This window comes from Toxorhynchites rutilus, chromosome 1 (assembly GCF_029784135.1).
Source record: "Toxorhynchites rutilus septentrionalis strain SRP chromosome 1, ASM2978413v1, whole genome shotgun sequence".
Classification (NCBI taxonomy): domain Eukaryota; kingdom Metazoa; phylum Arthropoda; class Insecta; order Diptera; family Culicidae; genus Toxorhynchites; species Toxorhynchites rutilus.
Window position 1 is genome coordinate 198,061,011 of NC_073744.1, and position 21,850 is coordinate 198,082,860.

Sequence of the window (21,850 nt, forward strand, 5' to 3'; positions counted from 1 at the left end):
GACGAAGATGTATACGATTTAATGCCGACTCCGGTCATTAGTGGTGAAGACTGTTTGTCTCCACCGAGAGACTTCGCTTGTCACGCGCTTTGGAGCTCAAGGTTAACCCAATGTTAGGGGACAGGACACATTCGAGCTGGAACTAAGAAACGCAGCGTGCGAACAGGAAACGGCATATTGATATTGATTTGTTTCACCCCCCTCTTGGGGGGAAACTGAAGGGAGCACGATGGTTGCCTATCAGGATGAATGATGAGGTTAATTTCTTGATCCCATTCTCCATTCCACCACACCCTCTTTCGCTCGTTTTCTTCTTCCCAAGATTTTGTTTTATGATTGTTATCCTGTCGGCAATTGGGGCGGGATAGAAATTATTACCTCGAACGATGTATTTAATAAATTTGGTTTCGAAGATTTATCGTTACGAGCGTATGAGAATTGACATTGGGAGCCATAGTTCTTTTATGTCATCATACAAAGGAATCATATTGGCGATGATGCAGACTTTTTTTTTTCAATAGATGGCGAATTTTTCCTGAACCTTTAAATATTTGACTAAGCCCGGGAAAAAAAGTGAAAACGCCATTATGGCCCCAAATTTAAAGCCGCCCCCAGACTTCAACACTGTGCCACTGTCGTCGCGAATTAGGTAGGGTAGAAGATCAACTCAATGTCCTGGAAATATAGGTAATGAAGATGGTGGAGTGTGTGGGAAATCTATCTATATATAAAAATGTCTGGACATGGTAAAGGAGGAAAAGTGAAGGGAAAGGCAAAATCCCGCTCGAACCGTGTTGATCTGGAGTTCCCCGCAAGGGTAGCTAGGCCGAGCGCGTTAGTATCAGTGCACCAGTTCACCTAGTTGGCGTTATATAGTTTCGCCGGCCAAGTGATCGAGTTAGCTGGCAAAGCTGCTCGCGACGATAAGAAAATCCGCATTTGGAACAGAACACATTCGGTTCGGTGGACATCAAGACAACAGGCAGTTGCAGCGAGTGGCAAACGCAATCGCAAACGGCATCAGGTAGCAGAAGAAAAAAGTTTGTTCTTTATACAAACTGCTTTGGTGGCAAATCCAGAACAAGGCGGCATCGAGGGCGTTCGAAATGGTTTTTTTCAAAACCACGAGTACTAAGTTTTCTAAATTGGAACCATTCCATAAAACAAGGCGCTTTTCAGGGCCATTAAACCTTCCAAAAAAGAGTTTAGGAAATACAGTTCAATGCTTTCTAAAACATTATCCAAAATAATAATAAAACACAAATTGTTTTTTTTTTCATAATTTGTTTGCCAGGATATGACGAGTATGTGAATTTGGCAGTTGTTCTTAGCTTATTGATAGTTGGGGACTTTCCTGATTATTCAATTTTCACCAATTCTTAAATTGTTTCCAGATTGAAAGTACAGTAATCTACAATTAGTTCGACATTTAGCTAATTGGACGGACATGTAATGTGACTTATTTAGTTGGACATTTTTGTAAACATAGAGATCCAAATTATGATCCCACATTGAAAGTCGACACTGTACCACTGTCATCGCAAATGTTCAATTACAGGTTAAAATTACCTCCAATCCGGCACTGAGTGGTGGTAATGCGACGTGCCATTGAATGTAATTTACTGTAAAATATGTCACAAGCTGGATGGGAAGAAATTTTCCAACTGTGAAAGCTGTGGCGAGTGACAACAAATCGCTAAACAGGAAGGTTTAGCCGAACAAGATGGGAATATCGAGTGATAAAAAAACACAACACCAAAGGTTCTTTTCAGAACCATTAACATATTCATAAAGAGTAAACAGTAAACTAATCCATTTTTCAGGTAGATAGGTAGGTATTCACGTAGGTGAAGAAAATAAAACAATATATTTAAAATATATATTTAACAAAAGCTGTCCCCTTTGCATAGTCCTACGTCACTTCGGTTATGTCCCCGACATTACCCACCCGTCTTTTTTTGTAAATTTTTTGCAACTACCGAATTGTTTGGCTTATGTGTAAGCAACAATATCTGTATAAACATGTACCAAAAATATATATATAAAGAAGTCATGTTGTTCAATAGATATTTCGCGTAAAGAAAAATGTTATATACCCGACATGAACCACTCGATAATATCCAATATCACAATCTCCGATAGTAACGAAAGCTCAATTTATTCCATGCATAAATTTACCCAATAACATCTCCCGCTCCCATTTTTGGCAAGAAAAAGGAACCTTTTTGGAAGCAGCTTCTCTGCTTCAAAGGTTTGTACACAATTCATGAGTTTATCCATAATAACGTCGGTGTTCCAATTCGAAGCGTGTTTTTTGACGTAGGATTACGTCTTTCGGGAACATATTGGGGTACAAATTGAAAATCGAAAATCGAGCACATCGTGAAAATTGTCTAATTTCAAACGCTTATTGCTCAGTCATTTCATGATGGATTGATGAAATTTTTACGTCATTCAATTTTGGCACTTCATAACAATTTTTTATATTGAATAAAATAATATATGTCATGAAACTAACTATCGAACAATTGGAAAATCTAAGCCTCTGTCCTAACGGAAATATCCACTTCTAATTGGTCGAAATTGACGACACATGCGGCGGTTCCCTAACACAGACTTCAAAACCAAGCTTCCTGGGGGAAATCGGCATTGCTAATACATGAAAGTAGGGGGAACTTTTGTTCCTACCGAAATGTGTTCCCTAACAGAGACATCTAAACCAAGCTGCCTGGGGGAAATCGACATTACAAATACATGAAAGTAGGGAGAACTTTTGTTCCCACCGAAATGTGTTCCCTAGCAGAGACATCAAAACCAAGGTGTCCGAGGAAAATCGGCATTGCAAATATATGCAAGTCGGGGGCATTTTTATATTGCAAGTAGGGTGAGTGATACGATTAATTCTAGCAAATAAAATTTAAATTGGGAACTTTAATGGTGGTTGCCTAGTGAAATTTCATATCAATGACCGATCGTGTATTGTGAAAAATTTAGCACAAGTGTAATTGTAAAATTGTATACGGTAGCAGTTGTGTTAAAAGTGATTTTATATATGAAACGATTTATTTCAATTTCCATAAATAAAAATCAAGGTGTCTCGAGCGGGAACGGAAACGGGTCGTTTGGCGTGAGCTGTCTGTTTTGTTGTGTTTATTTTCACCCAAGGAAAGTTCATGCGGCGAGAAAAAAATGGAAAAGTTAAGAAATACTCGGAAAAGTGATTTCCCATATGCTCTACATATAGTATTAGGCGTTGTTAGTCCAAATAACGTTCGCATTGGGTTGAATAAACACTCAGAAAGCAAAAAATATAAAACAAAATTACCTTTTCCATTTCAAACATGTTTTCTCTATATTAAAGTAACATGTTTTTACTGATGAGAAAAGTTGATAATTGTGTTCGGTATTGGTAATTATATTATATTACATTGGTGAGTTTTTTTTTTCTTTATTTTATTCATACATAACACAGGAGGCATCTCGTTCAGGATCACAGAGGGCGGTTTTCATCATATCTCATTCCATTCCTCGGCATCTTCTATCTGATACCATCCAACGACTGTTTATCATACTTCTGTCATAATCACTCGGTGAACACTGGTGGAGTGAACAAACAATACCCAACAACCAAACAAAATTGCCTTTTTCAGGGCCACCAAATCTTTACCAATGAGTTTAACGATGTAATTCTTCAAACATATCCAAAATCACTAGATAGCTTAACGGAATCCTACGTCAACTATGCGGTCGTGTCTCGGACACAACCCTCCTGTAACTTTTATCGTGCCATTTTCAATTACAAACTCTGCACAGAGCATAATTCATTTGATTGAAAGACAGCACCGAATCTTCGAGCAAATGATCGTCCCTTTTCCGGTGCTGGAAACGGCAAATATCGATATAACATGACAAGACAAAAGAGATCTGCGTTCGTCCTTGAACACACTAAATGACAACGGGTAGCTCCGTTTATTTAATCATTTTATCGCATTCGAACCCGCGCCGAAATGCTCCACCCTGTCTGAGAAGACATGAAGCGATAAAAAATTATCGCTGACAAACGCAGCAGCACTCAAATCGGGCTTCTGTTCCCACCCATCTACCCCAGCTACCTCCGAGGAAACAACGATGACAACTCTTTTCGACGACAGAGGCCACAAACCACCACGACTGCCGTCCTGCCGACTGTCGGAAGGAACAACGGAATCTGGTCCATCATCGGTTCACTCGCCTCCTTCTCTAAAAATGTGGTCTTTTGTTTGGAAGGAGGAGAAAACGAAAAGTTCTTTTGAAAGATTCTTCTCCGAAAGTGGCTCACAAGAAGACCAAACTTGCCTTTATTACGTACCATAAACTCTCGGTCTCGAAGCGAATAGTTTTTTTTCGTTCCTTTTTTTTTTTGTTGGAAAGTTATGTCCCATAAATTGGGACGATATGTTCTTCCATTTGTCGGACGCAACGTGGATGCTGTGGAAAACTTTTCTTTGTGGCGACTAAGCTACACAAGTTTCTACGTTCGTGACGGGTCAAAATGTGGGTTTTGCTACTCTGAAGAAGCAGTGGCATCGCATCGTTCTGAAGTTCTATCCGATTGTCAAACCATAAGCACTTCGAATGATTATACTCAAAAATACCCGGCAAAATTCGACAGCGAAACTTCAAAGCAAAATCGGCTATTGCGCCAATATTCTGCACAAGAATAATGACCCCCTTAATTTGCCCTTCTCAAAGTTCGCGTGAGCGCGCCGAAGACGGTTCGCAGAAATCTTCTCGCGAACGAACCAGCAAATATCCCACCAGAGCTACGCGGTAATTAGAGATGATCGATGGGAGTTGATGGCGCCGGTTTCGCTGGCGAATAATTGGACCGGAAATTACGATGGGTTAGCTAGCCACCCATTCCGCTGGACCGTAATATACAGAGATGGGAAGATAAGAGACGTTGCGATGAGTATCGTTGGCCTCCGGCTCCCGGAATGGCAAATCTTCTTAAAGACGGCGAGTTTATTACGTTGAACATTCAAGAAGGTGGCGGTGGCGCGAACGGAATCAGTCGGAACGGACAAAGGCCGTTCCTTTAGAAAGAAAAACCTGCCTTTCCCCCGGTCTTGTTTATTTTTAACCCAGATTTAGTTCACAGAGAATTCAAATATTCATACTTTCATTCATAATAAATGCTTTGTCTCATTTGCTAACCATGTTTTTTTTTTCCTTTCCTTGTTCACAGATGCCCGGCATTGTGGTATTCCGTCGGCGCTGGTCCGTCGGTTCCGACGATCTCGTCGTACCAGGACTGTTCCTCTTCATCATCCACCTGATATGGTAAGTGCTTTGTGGCCCAGTCGGGGGGACAGAGCGCTTCCCTCCATTTACAACTGCTACTCACTCATGAGGATTCCATCTTGATAATTCATGTCGCATATATGTATGCTTGAATTGATGATGGGATATCAGGGGAGAAACTAGTTGGTCGATACTGGCCAACAAAGGGAATACCACCCCCCTCCCCATCCGAGAAACGAGACAAGCATATTGGCAACGAGGGGATATTGAATTGCTGCCATTGAATTGATTTGTTTCCGCGCGAAAGCCGGATATGGTTTCGGGGGAACGAACATATGTTTTCGTCCGGATGGAATACACCGTTGATGGCGTCCAAAAATAACCATCGGTGGGAGTTCAACCGTCGTTTGTTGTTTCCTTCATTTCGTTCCGAGACCCTTTTGTTCGGTTGATGGAACAGTTAGCAGGTGTTTGGAAACTGCGAACGGAAAATGTTTTGACCTTTTTTTCCAACATCTCTTTAGAATCGCTGCATCTAAAATTAACCGTATTGTATACGCACATAAGATTTAATTTTGATGGATTTGAACTGTATTTTATTCACAGGCAAAAAATCTTATCTTCTGATAATTATGGAAATCGATCTATTTCATACGATTGCAGATTCCAGACTAACTAATTCTGTCGCTTCTATCCTCTGTAGAACCTGGCTTGAGTAATTGTTCGCCTATTGTTACAAATATTACAACTTTCTCTCTTATCTAGACTGGATTTAGATCAAGAGCAGAACGATCGGTTATGGTATGACAATGGAAAAGCTTTCATCTCAAGCTAAGCATGAGAGATAACGGCGATAAGCTTTAAAATGTAGGGTGGTTCATGAAGTTCCCTTTTTGGCGTGAACACGTATAATTATACAACTTTCAAAACTTTAGTTGTATGTTGTGTTTGTGTAATAGTTAGTTCTCAGACACTCATGTGTTATTATGGAATACCTATGTTCATACAAACAATTATCAGTGATAGAGATTGAAATAGAGTTTCCGCTGGCATCAAGAAACGTCGGACTGTGCTATTAATAACATTACTATGAATAATTCATACATCCTGTACGGTTCAACTGAACAAATAAACAAACAAATGGAATTCTCTTACGTTGAAAAGGTGATAGTGTTGTGTAGTTTATCGGTAACAAAAGCATGTACACAATTCAATCCAGCTCTGTTAAAGCTGCATAAACATAAACCTCATCTTCATCCTCCTTTCCCTCTCTTCTTGTTTTATTTTTTTTCTAACTATCCTTCTTTTTTTTCTTCTTTTCCTTCTTTTTATCCTTTTCTTCTTTTCATTCTTTTTCTTATTTTGACGTAGGACTACGTCTTTCATTTCTGTACCGGGGTGTAATTTCAAAGTTTCGAAAACTAGAGAGTGACGCGGGAGTGCAAGGTTTTGCACGTTAATACCTCTTTACCGGCTGAATGGAGCGGTATAATAATCACTTCACCCGAAAGATAAAATGTGAACGAGTTATATGATTGTCACCTATATTGGTCCAAAGAATCGTTTCAATAGCTTGAAAATTGCTTTGAAAGCAAGCTATTGAAATCATCATTGCTCATTGATGATGATTGGTGATCGCAATGTGTTCCCGAACACGGACGCAAAATCTAGCCACCTGGAGAAATCGTCATAGCGAATACATGCAAGCTGAGGCTTCTTTTGCTCGCTTACATTAGTGTTGGGGAAACCACAGCGGACACATGCAAGGCGTGAGTACTTTTACTCGCATCAGTTTCTGTTCTACTTTCGCATGGAACAATCATGAAAAATTGTTTGCGTGTGAATGCGTTCAAGCGAACGAATATTCGCATTAACGCTTTCGACTTGGTGTTCCCGTGATGCAATTCAATGGACGAATTTACGCAAAGCTAAATCAGCTAAATTCTGATAAATTCTGATTTTTCTAAAAAAAATGAATGTCAAAAAAACAAAACATCATCATTTTACTCGCTGCGCCATCTGGTAATCTATAAATCTATAAATCTATAAAACTAACGTAAATTCGTCAATAGCATCAGTTTCTGTTCTGCTTTCGCTTTTCAAAATATCATTCATTAATTCATTTAGAATTGATTTAGATGCAATTTAAAATTAATGACTGTCGAGACAACGGTAGTCCTACGTTTACCTTGCGGTTATATCACAGATGTATTTATTTATTTATTTATTTATTTTGTGTTCAGTCTTCGATGGACTCGTACAGACTAATCATAACTTAAGCTAATAATTTAAGTCTACATATAAAACATTGTCGGGTGATATGAAAATCGAATTGATCACAAACAACACTAAAGGCCATTCGCTATTCAACTCTTGACGAGTAAAGTTCAGTGTCGGTATTGTGCGTTGCCACTTTTGCTATTGTGCTATTGGTACGAGTGAAGGTCATTGCTGTCCGCTTTCGACCTGACCTTTTGTGAAGTGGAACGAAGGAACAAAGGAAGCAGCGCTCTTGCAGCGAGCCGGATTGCGGCTGTTGAACTGATTCGGCATAACGGGATCGCCATCGCGTGACTGTCGCAAACGGGATTGATCATCACGTGGCTGCGTAAGCTATTCTTGCGCTATTGTGTTGTCTCCGTAGCGCGTAGCCTCTGTCTCTCCCTGATTAGGGCAGTAGAGCGCATTATTGGAACAACTTATATATTAAGGTACACATATTTATTATTAATATTATTATTCAATTCATTTGTTCATTGTTTGATATTATTATCAAGATTATAAAGATTATTGTTAAAATCAATAATAATTTAGAAATAAGACAGAAATTTTTGTAAAATGGAGAATAGTGGAGGATCTCCAGAGATGGAGATCTCCGATAATGAATCTCATATAAGATCTGGGAAAAAACATAAACGAGTCCCTCATAAGGAAGATAATTCTTCTGGGGACGAATCCGCTCATCCTACCAAGCCCCCCTCTAAGAAAATTGCAAGCCTCCCTTCTCAATCCACTGTTACTTCCACTCCCCCTCTCCCATCATCGATTTCGCTTCCCCCTTCTGATGCTTCCGATCCAACCCAATCCTCGTCCTCGTCCTCATCCTCATCCTCGTCCTCGTCCTCGTCTTCCCCCTCTGTTGTCTCCGCTCCACGGGTCAGAGTTTATCCAGAAGATGCACCTGGAACTGGCCCTTGGGTTGTTTTCCTTCGGCCAAAACCGAAAGGAAAAAACCTTAACGTGATTCAGATCATGAAAGATCTGGCCAGATACACTTCTGTATCTGAAATTCGCAGGGTTAGACCGAACAAATTGCGGGTTGTCGTGAATGAACGGAAACACGCAAACGAGATTGTTGCTGACCAACACTTCACTCTCGAATATAGAACATTTATACCCTTCCATAACGTAGAAATTGAGGGGGTGATAACTGAAACGGGTCTGACGAGCGAACAAATAAAAGCAGAAGGAAAAGGCAAGTTCAAGAAGCTCCCCTCAATGGAAGTGAAAATCTTGGACTGTCGCCAACTCGGGAAACTTTCCCATGATGGGGACCAAACTAAATTTACGCCGTCCGACTCGTTTCGAGTCACCTTTGCTGGTGCCGCCCTCCCTGACTACGTTATGGTGGACAAATTGAGACTACCTGTGCGACTCTTCGTGCCAAAGCCCATGACTTGCAACAAATGCAAGTCAGTTGGTCACACTTCGGATTATTGTGCCAACAAGGAGCGCTGTGCCACTTGCGGAGAGCAACATGAGGGGAAATCCTGCAGTGCGACTGAGCATAAATGTCCATATTGCGGGGGATCCCCACACGAGCTCTCAGTTTGTGAAAATTACAAGAGTCGCTGGGAGAAACAGAAGCGCTCTTTGAAGGAACGCTCGAAACGCACTTTTGCGGATATTTTAAAGGGCGCTTCTCCACTGGCCCAACAACAACAACCAATCAACACACAAAATGTCTTCGCCACGTTGCCCGTTGACGAAATAGAAGCGGACACAGCTAACGGGGGCACACCGTTCATTTTCCAAGGGAATCCCCGGCGCAAAAATGTGACCACTCCCAAAGTTCAAGGACAAGCCCCTCCGGTTAACCCCCCTGTTAGCATGCCTAAAAAATCGAGTGCAGCGGACAAGCAAAATCAAGTTCCTCCTGGTTTCCGTGGGAATAATTCACCTTCGAATGGCCCAGCACTCGAGGGGACATCAAAAACCCCAACTGTCCCTGTTATTCCGTCCAGTTCAACTTCCCAATCGGGATTTATAAAGTTGTCTGACCTTTTGGACCAAATCTTCAAGTGTTTTAATGTTTCTGACTCCATCAGAACCCTTGTCATCTCAATGCTTCCAGTATTAAAGACAATTTTGCAACAATTGATGCAAACATGGCCCCTCCTTGCAATGATTATCTCTCTTGATGTCTAATTCAAATAGAGAGGTCGGAGATATCACTGTTTTACAGTGGAATTGTCGTAGTCTTATCCCTAAATTTGATGCATTCAAATGTTTAATTCATAACTTCAATTGTGATGTTTTTGCTCTGTTCGAAACTTGGCTTTCTTCGCGAGATGATATCTCTTTCCACGATTTTAATATTATACGCTTGGACCGTGATGATAGATACGGAGGGGTGCTTTTGGGGATCAATAAGTGCCACTCATTTTTTAGAATTGACCTTCCACCTATTGGAGGGATCGAAGCTGTTGCTTGTCATGCAAACATCAGAGGAAAAGACCTCTGTATTGTCAGCTTGTATTGGCCTCCGAGAGCTGCGGTTAGCCGCAAGCAACTTGTTGACATGTGCTCACTCCTTCCTGAGCCACGATTGATCTTGGGAGACTTCAACTCTCACGGAACTGCCTGGGGGGAACAGTACGACGACAATCGTTCACTGTTGATATATGATCTTTGTAACAGCTTCAATATGACACTTTTGAACACTGGGGAAACAACACGTGTACCTAAACCTCCTGCTAACCCAAGTGCTCTTGACCTCTCGCTTTGCTCGAATTCACTATCGTTAGATTGCGAGTGGAATGTAATCCAGGACCCCAACGGTAGTGATCACTTGCCAATCAAAATTTCCATCACCATTGGGTCGAATTCTTCTGAATCTATGACCTCACAAGACACATTGACTGGAAAAAATATGCGGACGCAATTGCTCTAGCCATCAATTCCAGAGATGGTTTGCCTCCATTGGAGGAGTATAACTTCCTTTCTCGTTTGATCTATGACAGCGCGGTTCGCGCTCAAACGAAACCCATTCCAGGTTCCACCATTTCCCGAAGGCCTCCCAATCTATGGTGGGATAGCCAATGTTCCAAGCTTTCTGTAGAAAAATCGAATGCATTTAAAGCTTTTCGGAAACGTGGAACCCCTGAAAATTTTCAAACGTATTTAGCCCTTGAAAATCAATTTAAAAACTTAATCAAAGGGAAAAAACGTGCTTATTGGCGAAATTTCGTGGGAGGTTTGTCACGAGAAACGTCAATGAAAAAATTATGGAAAGTGGCTCGAAACATGAGAAATCGCTCTTCAACGAATGAAAGCGAAGAATATTCACATCGATGGATTTTTAATTTTGCACGGAAGGTTTGTCCTGATTCCGCTCCTGTGCAAAAAATTGTTCGAGATATACCACAAGGTAGGTGCGATCTTGATTTCGAGTTTTCGATGGTAGAATTCTCTCTTGCTCTGCTTTCATGTAACAATTCTGCTCCGGGATCGGATAGAATTAAGTTCAACTTGCTGAAAAACCTCCCTGATGTGGCGAAACATCGCTTGTTGAATTTATTCAATCGGTTTCTGGAGAATAATATTGTTCCAGATGATTGGAGACAAGTACGAGTTATAGCTATTCAAAAACTTGGAAAACCCGCGTCCGACTTCAATTCGTACCGCCCAATAGCAATGCTGTCTTGTATACGGAAATTGTTGGAGAAAATGATCTTGTTTCGCCTTGATCGATGGGTTGAAACGAATGGCCTACTCTCAGATACACAATATGGGTTCCGCAGGGGCAAGGGGACGAATGATTGTCTTGCGTTGCTTTCTCCAGAAATTCAAATGGCTTACGCCGAAAAAAAACAAATGGCTTCAGTATTCTTGGACATAAAGGGGGCCTTTGATTCAGTTTCAATAGAGGTCCTGTCAGACAAATTACACTCTCGGGGTCTGCCGCCTCTATTGAATAATATGTTATATAACTTGCTTTGTGAGAAACAGTTGAACTTTTCTCACGGGGATTCGACAGTAAATCGGGTCTCCTACATGGGCCTCCCCCAGGGCTCATGTTTAAGCCCCCTTTTGTACAACTTCTATGTAAGCGACATCGACAATTGCCTTACACAAAATTGCAGCCTACGACAACTTGCAGATGATGGAGTGGTGTCTGTCGTAGGATCAAACGAATCCGACCTGCAAGGACCCTTACAAGATACTTTGAACAATTTTTCAACCTGGGCCATTGGGCTAGGGATCGAATTCTCCACGGAGAAAACAGAGATGGTGGTTTTTTCTAGGAAGCATAGACCAGCAAAACCAAAGCTTCAACTTTTGGGTAAACCGATCACTCATGCTATGTCATTCAAGTATCTTGGGGTCTGGTTCGACTCCAAATGTACTTGGGGGGCCCATATTAGGTATCTGAGTAAAAAATGCCAACAAAGAATAAACTTTCTCCGTACAATTACCGGCACCTGGTGGGGAGCCCACCCAGAAGATCTTATAATGTTGTATCGAACAACTATTCTCTCAGTGATGGAGTATGGCAGTTTCTGTTTTCAATCAGCTGCCAAAACACACCTCATTAAACTCGAGCGAATTCAGTATCTTTGTCTCCGTATTGTGTTGAGATGTATGCCCTCAACGCATACCATGAGTCTCGAGGTTTTGGCAGGCCTACTCCCACTAAAAGATCGCTTCAATTTATTATCTCTTCGGTTCTTCATCCGGTGTAAGGTCATGAACCCATTGGTGATCGGAAATATTGAGCAGCTGATCGAGCTAAATTTTCACTCTGGATTCATGAGTTCATATCATGAATTCGTCTCCATGCAGGTTGATCCTTCTTCGTATATTCCCAACCGTGTTTGTTTCCCTGACTACATCAATTCCTCTGTGCATTTTGATCTGTCCATGAAGCAAGATATCCATGGATATTCAGATTACCAACGATCGAGGATCGCTCCAACGATCGAGGATCGCTCCAACGATCTTCGATGAAAAGTATGGGCGTGTCAATTGTGATAATATGTACTTTACTGATGGGTCCTCTATGAATGAGTCCACAGGATTTGGAGTGTTCAACGTATTTTTTAGCACCTCACACAGTCTTCAGAATCCTTGCTCAGTGTATATTGCTGAATTGCCAGCGATACACTGGGCGCTGGACAGCGTCGCCTCACGACCTGTTGAACACTATTACATTGTAACGGATAGTCTTAGCTCTGTCGAAGCTATCCGTTCAGTGAGGCCGGAAAAGCACTCGCCGTACTTCCTTGAGAGAATACGAGAAATTTTGAGTGCTTTAACCAGACGCTGTTATGTCATTACCTTTGTCTGGGTCCCTTCACATTGCTCCATTCCGGGTAATGAGAGGGCTGACTCATTAGCAAAGGTAGGTGCAATTGAAGGCGATATTTATCAGCGTCAAATCGCCTTCAATGAATTTTATTCTTTAGTCCGTAAAAATACCATCGCAAACTGGCAACGTAAATGGAATGAAGATGAATTGGGCCGGTGGTTTCACTCGATTATCCCAAAGGTTAGCCTCAAACCGTGGTTCAAAAGTCTGGATTTGATTCGGGACTTTATTCGCACCTTCTCCCGACTCATGTCCAATCACTGTTCGTTAGACGCGTTACTCTTTCGTTTCAATCTGGCCGGTAGCAATCTCTGCATTTGTGGCCGAGGTTACCACGACATCGAACACGTTGTTTGGTCGTGCGAGGTGTATCTGGTCGCCAGAACGAATTTAGAAAACTCCCTTCGGGCCCGAGGAAGACAGCCCAATGTGCCGGTGAGAGATGTGTTGGCTCGGTTAGACCTTGATTACATGTCCCATATATATGTTTTCCTCAAAGCTATAGATCTTCGTGTGTGATTGTCCCTACATCCTTATACCCTCCTTTCCTTCCTTTGCGGGTAATTCGTCCCCTTGCTATAAATAGTAGAATAAGTTGAAATGTAAATACACTATAGATATACGAATAGATTTATAAATTGAGTGTTCATCAACATTGTTACAATTTCCTTATATCCCATCCTTCTCCTAAAAATATGTCACCCTCCTAAACTCGAGTAAGGACCGTATCGTTAATTATGGGTACGCTCAAAACACAGCTTTATTTCAAATATTGCATTTATTTTTCAGTTCTGATATCAAAATATTGTATCTTATGAATGAAAGAAAGGAGTAACAGTAAAAAATAATCAAGATTCTGATTTTCGCGCCAATGATCGCACCTGCTTCTTGATGTCCCTCATTAGGTTCTGGACAACCGTCTCATCGACTTGTTTGCTCACATTTATCCAATCCTTTTTGAACTGCTCAAGGTCATCGGCTGCCTTGTCCTTCTTCCGCAGTCGTCCCTTCATCAAAGCCCAAAATTTTTCAATAGGTCTTATTTGCGGACAATTTGGAGGATTCATCTCCTTTTCCACAAAATCGACATTATTCTCGCGATACCAATCCAAGGTCAAACGTGCATAGTGGCATGATGCCAAATCAGGCCAAAATAGTGTCGGACCAGTGTGCTTTCGGATGAGCGGTAACACACGCTTTTGGAGACATTCTTTCCGGTAAATTTCACCATTCATATTCCCGAGAGTGAAGAAAGGAGATGATTTCATGCCACATTGACAAACAGCTTGCCAAACCAGCACTTTCTTACCGAATTTTTCGCAAAAAATTGACTTCTCCGCGTTCGGGACATCTGTTCCTTGCTTTACAGTGTAAAACTGTGCCCCAGGAAGAGTTTTGTAGTCCAGTTTGACGTAGGTTTCATCATCCATGACGATGCACAGTTCGCGTTTGCTTAAAATCCCATCGTAAAGCTTACGGGCACGGGTTTTCACGGAACTTGCCTGAATTTGGCTGCGTTTGGGACATTTTTGCTTTCTATATGCCTTCAGTGAGTTACGTTCTTTGGCACGTTGAACCATACCGATTGATGTTCCACACTTTTTTGCGCAATCCCGTATCGATAATTCCTTTTTTCTTTCAAATTGCCTGCAAATCTTTTTATCCAAGTTTGGCTTGGATGGCCCAGGTTTTCTGCCGCGACCGGGTAGATCCTTCAATGTATTATACATACCAAATCGCTTGATAGCGTTTTGGACCGCATGGACGCTTACTCCTTCCGCCTTCGCCAATTTTCTCATTGATATTCCTGTTTCGGAGCAGTATCTGGTCACAATGGATTTTCGTTTTTCTTCTGTTAGCCCTCTCATGATTGCACTTTTAGGAAAAAACGATCTTTTAACAATGCTAACTGAACGCTAACTGTGTCAACAACAGGAGAAAAATAAACAGCTGTCAAAACAAGCTATAGTCTTTTTCAGACGGAGACTCTAAGGCGTACCCATAAATAACGATACGGTCCTTACACCGCGAGTAATCGGTTTTCCACCTTACTAACCATAGATGTAAGAAAATTGTTTATATATATAGTTTTAAAATTATATTTAAGAATTCGGCTCCTTTAAACTTAAGTAACTGAGCCTGTAAAAATAAACGAATTAAAAAAAAAAACACTAAAGGCCTTAAGACAGGAACAGAAAGAGCTGTTGAATCCATAATTAGTCCTGTGTCTAGGAATGGCGATCAAAGCAGAGTGTCGCAGCTGTCGCGGGGGTACGGTAAATGATATTTCTTGTAGAAGATCAGGACAGTCAATGTTATTCGTCAGGACGTCAAATATGAAGAGCCGCTGTAGTCTCAACCTTCTTACCGACAGGAGCTCAAGATTGATCAGACGGCAACGATCTTGGTAATCAGGAAGGTTTAAGGGATCATTCCATGGCAGGTTCCGAAGTGCGAATCGTAAAAACAGCTTTTGGATACGCTCGATTCGTATTATCTGGTACGCGTGGTAAGGTGCCCAAACCGGAACAGCGTATTCTAAGATGCTACGTACTAATGCGCAAAAAAGCGATTTGAGTGCATACACATCAGTTAGCTGAGCAGCATTACGGCGAATAAAACCAAGCACGGAGAAGGCTTTTGCCGTAGTAATGGAAACGTGCTCGTGAGATCGAAGTTTACAATCCATTATCACTCCCAAGTCGCGAATAGACTGTACGCGTTCCACAGAAGCACTGTCGATCCGATATTGGTGTGAGGATGAAGATCGACTGCGGCTAAAAGTGATCACTTTGCATTTGTTTATGTTCACACTCATACCATTCTCGTTGCACCAGTTCAGGACGATGTTGATGTCGGTTTGCAACAAAAAAGAGTCAATTGGAGATGCGATGACACGAAAAATGTTGAGGTCATCGGCAAAAAGCAGCTTTTCGGAGGATATACGAAGACAGACATCGTTGATGAAGTGGACAAATATCAAAGGGTCCAGCACACTCCCTTGCGGTACGCCAGACGGTATGTTGAATGTGCTGGATCGTGATGAGTTGAGCTGTACAAATGCCTTTCGATCCGTTAGATACGACAATAGCCAGTCCGCAATCCAAGTCGGAAAACCTATGTGTTGCAATTTATGCACTGCGTAAGCGTGTGGTACCGTGTCGAAGGCTTTCGAAAAGTCGATATAAACAGAGTCTACTTGATTTCGCCGTTCGATCTCACGAAACAGAAATTTGGAGTAGCACATTAAGTTGGACACAGTGGAACGATGTGGTATGAATCCGTGTTGATGATCTGAGATAAACGGCAGTGTTGCGTTTAGTATGACGTTATGCATCAGAGATTCAAAAACCTTTCCCAAGCAACTGAGAATCGAAATTCCACGATAGTTGACGACATTGTACAAACTGCCAGATTTGTGAACTGGAATCATAGAAGCGGTTTTCCATAAACTCGGGAAGCATCTCTGTTCAATTGAGCTGTTGAATAGCATCGTCAAAGGAACCGCCAACGATGCCGCACATTTTTAACTAACAACGGCGGCAGAGCATCCACCCCGGCTCCTTTTGAAGCATCCAGTTTAACCAGTGCACCGAGTACTTCTTCGTTGGAAAAGCTGAAGATCGGAAGGTGGATATTATGAGTTGGTACGTTGTTGAAACATCCCGGCCGAGGTACAGGTGAAGTAGAACAAAACACACTTTGGAAGAAGTCAGAAAAAAGATTGGCGGCTTCGTCAGCTGTACTGGCTGTGGAGTCATTGTAGACCACATTGATTGGCACGAGGTTGGTAGCCTTTTGTCCTTTAACGTACCTCCAGAACATCGATGGGTTTTGTTTCAAGTTAGATTCCAGTCTGCGTATATATTGTTGATAACTGGAAGTGTGTAATTCGTTGTATGATGATTCAATTTGACGCAACCAGTCTCTATTCACATCTGATCTGAGAGCAAAGAATCGTTTACGTGCTTTCCTTAGTCGGTTACGCAAGTTGCGCAGCTCAGCTGTCCACCAAGGTTTCCTACTAACGCTGCTTAAGTTACGACGACGGCGCGGGACATTTGAGCGAATAATTTCGTTAAGTTTGTCGTAGAACAGAAAAACATTTGCGTCAACAGACCGTTTGTTAAGAAAATGCTGCCAGTCGACGGACGAAAACGCGACGTTCAGCGAATCAAAATTGCATCGCCTGAAGTCCATGTCGTTCTCATTCGAAGCTGGGAAGATTTGGTGGCAAGTGACCGAGCTTTGTAAGTCCACGAGCAGGATGAATGGAGGGTGATGTGCGTCAATGGGCAGCAGTGGTAGTGGTGGCTGAAATACCTCAGTGATATCCGGAGAACTCGTGAAGGCTAAATCCAGAAGTCTGTTGTTCGAATTGACATGCGGCTTGGGCTCGAAGTATGAATAAAAAGAAAATGCCAAAAGTTGTTTAATAGTTTTTATTTTACTGTCTAAAATTTTCAAAAGGATCGGTCTACTGGTCGAATTTCTACAGAGTTTTTTCCGTGATGCAATTTGATGTGACACACCCTTTATTATAATTAAAGACTTCTAATTCCCAAACATTTTATTTGCTCATCTACCCGTGCCGAAAAAAGAGCAACATCGAATCGGAGACGACCAGCAACGGCTCGGAAGATTGAATTGTGAAAGACCTGGCAGATAGCCGCGAGTTTCGTGCTGAAAAATCAGCTTGTTATTACTATTGCTTACCCAAAAAAAAATTTTTGGGAGTTCTCTCGATCTTTCCGAATAACTGATCTCGTGGAGACCTTGGTGGTCTTGAAGTGTTCTATTAGACCAGCGTTGCTTGCCCCGGTTCGGGAATTGTTCTTGGAACCATTCTTAACGAGAAGAATCGGGAACCTTCAGTCGTTCGTTCTAAACTTCGATTTTGTCCCACCGGGGGGAGGTTGAAGAACCGTGTTGCTAAGGGGATTCAAGTGGATCTCCCTCCTACCGCTGGTTCTCGACAAGAGAGGGTGTAGGCATGTTTTTCAGTTCTTTCTTCGTTTTATCAACGCATATCGAACGTATGTACATCATCTTGAAGCTACAACTTTCAGGTATTAGAATATTTTACGTATATATTTTTATATCTTGATGTGTGTAGGTGTAGTGGGCAACGTTTTTCTCTGTTTTTTTTCAGAGATTTTCTGGACTAACACAATAACACAATCAATTCCTTTTCAGTTTTCACGACAAAATTGTTGAAATAGATCTTACGCTTCAGGTTTGCCCAGAAATTCTCGATGGGACGCAGCTGGGGGACGTTGGGCGGGTTCGCCGACTTGGGTACCACATCGATATTCAGCTACTCCATCTCCTCTAACGATCGCTTCGAGAGCGGGCCGATGCCAGATCCGGCCAGAACACCGCGTCTTAACCCTTATGGTATTTCTTGATGAACGACGCAACTTCCGGCAGGTACTTCGTATTATAAACTTCCCCGTTCACGTCCATTCCGGAGCTAAAGAAGAGCGGCTTTGACATCCCCTTCTCGCTGATTGTCAGCCAAACCAGCTCCTTCTTGGGGAACTTGGTGTGTGAAATAAACTTCACTTCGGAGCTCACTTCGGAGCTTCACTTCACCAATCGTTGCCATGCAGAGTGAGATAGGTCTCGTTGTCCATCATCACCGCCACGTCGCGATTCGCCGGAAAAATCGACTTGACCATCTTATTCAGCCGCTGCCGATGCGTCATTGCCTGCAGCTCCGAGACCAGTGGACGGAACTTACGCTTCCTGACATGTATGTCCATGTTCGCCAGGTACTTTTTCACTGTTTTGACGGTTGCATCGACCTCCCAGCCAAGCGCACGCAGCAATGTAGCCATTTTTCCCTCGATCTTCTTCTTCAGCATCCTTTGGAGCTTCGTGTCGCTCAGGGTCGTCGGCCGTCCGGAACCGGGCTTTCTTTCAATGCTCTGATTGTTGTCCAATAGTGCCAAGATGTTGTAGATGCTTTGAACGCGCACGCCTCTGAACGGAGTAGCCTCACTGTTTTCGCCATCACGGTTAGAGTGCGACTGATAGAGCTGTCATTTTTTCCTGCTGACTCATGGGTTACTATGATTGATGCTGCATGCGTAGTTTCGTCAGTGAGTGTGAAGGTAAACCCATGAAAAATCAACAGTTTTTGTCAATTTTTTTCAATGCAAACGTTATGTATCGGTGCCAGCAAAATTTGCCGGCAAACATTATAACATACGGCGATATTTGCAGAATTACAGTGGATTTTGTAAAGCACTATAAAAATCCTGTTTTTGGCACTTCTTTGAAATCGATGCAACAAATTTGAATAATTTTTTTTTCGTCAAAGTAACAAATTATCCTAAAGGGTGTGTCACATCAAATTGCATCACGGAAAAAAAGCTGTAGAAATTTCATTTTAAGAAGTTATATCTTCAGCTTTCGCTTATGATCAGATAAGAGTGTATAGATCACGTTGGCCATGCTTCACTGTTAATTTTTTGTAAATTTGGAAAAATGTCGTCGAACGAAAATGAGCGTCGTGAATTAATCCTGTGCACTCATTTCGAGAATCCGGAGTTGTCACATCGGGACATCGGTAAGATGCTGGGAATCGTCCAATCCACGGTCAGCAGAGTACTAAAACGATACTTCGAAAACCTAACCATCGACCGGAAGGTGAAGAACGGCAAAAATGGATGCTCCGTCAGTGAAAAAGATCACAAGCGCGTAGTTAAACAGTTTAGACGTGATCCGAGAAGTTCGGTCCGAGATGTCGCCAATAAGCTGAACTTGTCAAGTTCATTCGTCCAGCGGACCAAGCAGCGGGAGGGCCTGCGTACATACAAGGTTCAGAAGGCTCCTAGCCGCGACGAAAGGCAAAACATGGTGGGGAAGACGCGAGCCCGGAAGCTGTACACAGAAATGCTGACGAAGCCGCATTGCCTGGTAATGGACGACGAAACCTACGTCAAAGCGGACTTTCGTCAGCTGCCGGGCCTGTTGTTCTTCTCCGCAGAGGACAAATTCAGCGTTCCGGAGGAGATTCGCAAGCAGAAACTATCCAAGTTTGCCAAAAAGTACATGGTGTGGCAAGCGATCTGCTCTTGCGGAGAGCGGAGCGCCCCCTGCGTGATGACCGGCACGGTAAACGGGCAGGTTTACTTTAAGGAGTGCCTACAGAAGCGCTTACTACCACTATTGAAGCAGCACGAGGGCCCGACCATCTTCTGGCCGGATCTCGCTTCGTGCCACTATTCAAAGGACGTGTTGGAGTGGTACGAAGCCAACGGGGTCACCTTCGTGCCAAAGGAAATGAACCCGCCCAACGCGCCGGAGCTTCGCCCAATAGAGAAATATTGGGCGATTATGAAGCAGGCCCTCCGGAAGAACCCAAAAGTTGTCAAATCGGAGGCGGACTTCAAGAGAAAATGAATTTCTGTTCAAAAAAAAACTACAACCTGACGTTGTACAGAACCTTATGGACGGGGTAAAGAGGAAGGTGCGAGCATACGGGCTTGGGCTCGAAGTATGAATAAAAAGAAAATGCCAAAAGTTGTTTAATAGTTTTTATTTTACTGTCTAAAATTTTCAAAAGGATCGGTCTACTGGGCGAATTTGTACAGCGTTTTTTCCGTGATGCAATTTGATGTGACACACCCTTTAGTGCAGAATTTATTCGAATTTTCAAAACGGCCTTTTGATTTGCGGTGTTAATTGAAGAATTCGTGTTCAAAGACGAAGGAATAATTTTTCATTTCAACTGAAATATATCTGTATGGGAAGGTCCTACAGGAATATTCTAGAAACCAGATGAAAGCTGATGAGGTTGATTGGAATTGCTGTTGACTTAGTAGGCAAAAAATTGTGTTAGTCCAGAAAATCTCTGAAAAAAACAGAGAAAAATGTTGCCCACTACACCTACACACATCAGGATATAAAAATATATACTGAAAATATTCTAATACCTGAAAGTTGTAGCTTCAAGATGATGTACATACTTTCAATATGCGTTGATTTTTCACGAAATAACAGCATGTCATAAATTACCTAAAATCTCCGACTTAGCATTCTGTTCGTCTAATTTTTGTTGAGTGTATATTGACTTCCCATTATTCAAAAGTCACAGGAAGGTTGTGTCCGAGACACGACCGCATAGTTGACGTAGGATTCCCTTAGGCTATCTGTTGATTTTTGATATATTTGACGAATTACATCGTTAAACTCTTTGATAAAGATTTGGTGGCAATTTTGTTTGGTTGTTGGGTATTGTTTGTTCACTCCACCAGTGTTTACCGAGTTATGATGACAGAAGTATGGTAAACAGTCGTTGGATGGTACGTATCAGATAGAAGATGCCGAAGTGGAATGAGATATGATGAAAGCCGCCCTCTGTGACCCTAGATGGGATGCCTCCTGTGTTATGTATGGATGAAATAAAAAAAAAAAAATCACCAATGTAATATAAGATAATTACCAATACCGAACACAATTATCAATTTTTCTCATCAGTAAAAACATGTTATTTTAATATGGAAAAAACATATTTGAAATGGAGAAGATAATTTTGTTTTATAATTTTATAATTGTTTTATAATTTTATAATTGTTTTATATTTTAAAATTGTTTTATAAGTGTTGAAATAAATCGTTCCATATATCAAATCATTTTTAACACAACTGCTACCATATACAATTTTACAATTACACTTGTGCTTAAAATTCACAATACACGATCGATCATTGATATGAAATTTCACGAAGCAACCAACTTTAATGTTCCAAATTTAAATTTCACTCACCCTACTTGCAGTATAAAAATGCGCCCGGCTTGCATATAGTGATCCCCGATATTCGCTCGATTAATCGGTTAATTGAATACCTCCTATAGAAATCCATTATTAATCGAACGCATACTGCACAACCAATAATCGAAGCGAACGAATAATTTACGTCGATTAATCGATCTAAACCCAGAGAGAAAAATTTCGTACGGCCGCTG

At 41.8% G+C, this 21,850-nt stretch overlaps 1 protein-coding gene across 7 annotated transcripts in view; it reads left to right on the forward strand.

Moving 5' to 3' along the window:
- Positions 1–21,850, forward strand: part of LOC129762216 (diacylglycerol lipase-alpha) — a 176,303-nt gene that overhangs the window by 78,101 nt on the left and 76,352 nt on the right. For all 7 annotated transcript variants that reach the window (XM_055760271.1, XM_055760277.1, XM_055760275.1 and 4 more), the window contains exon 2: positions 5,228–5,322. In XM_055760271.1, coding sequence (XP_055616246.1) covers positions 5,228–5,322 — 95 coding nt within the window. The remainder of the gene's footprint in view (positions 1–5,227; positions 5,323–21,850) is intronic.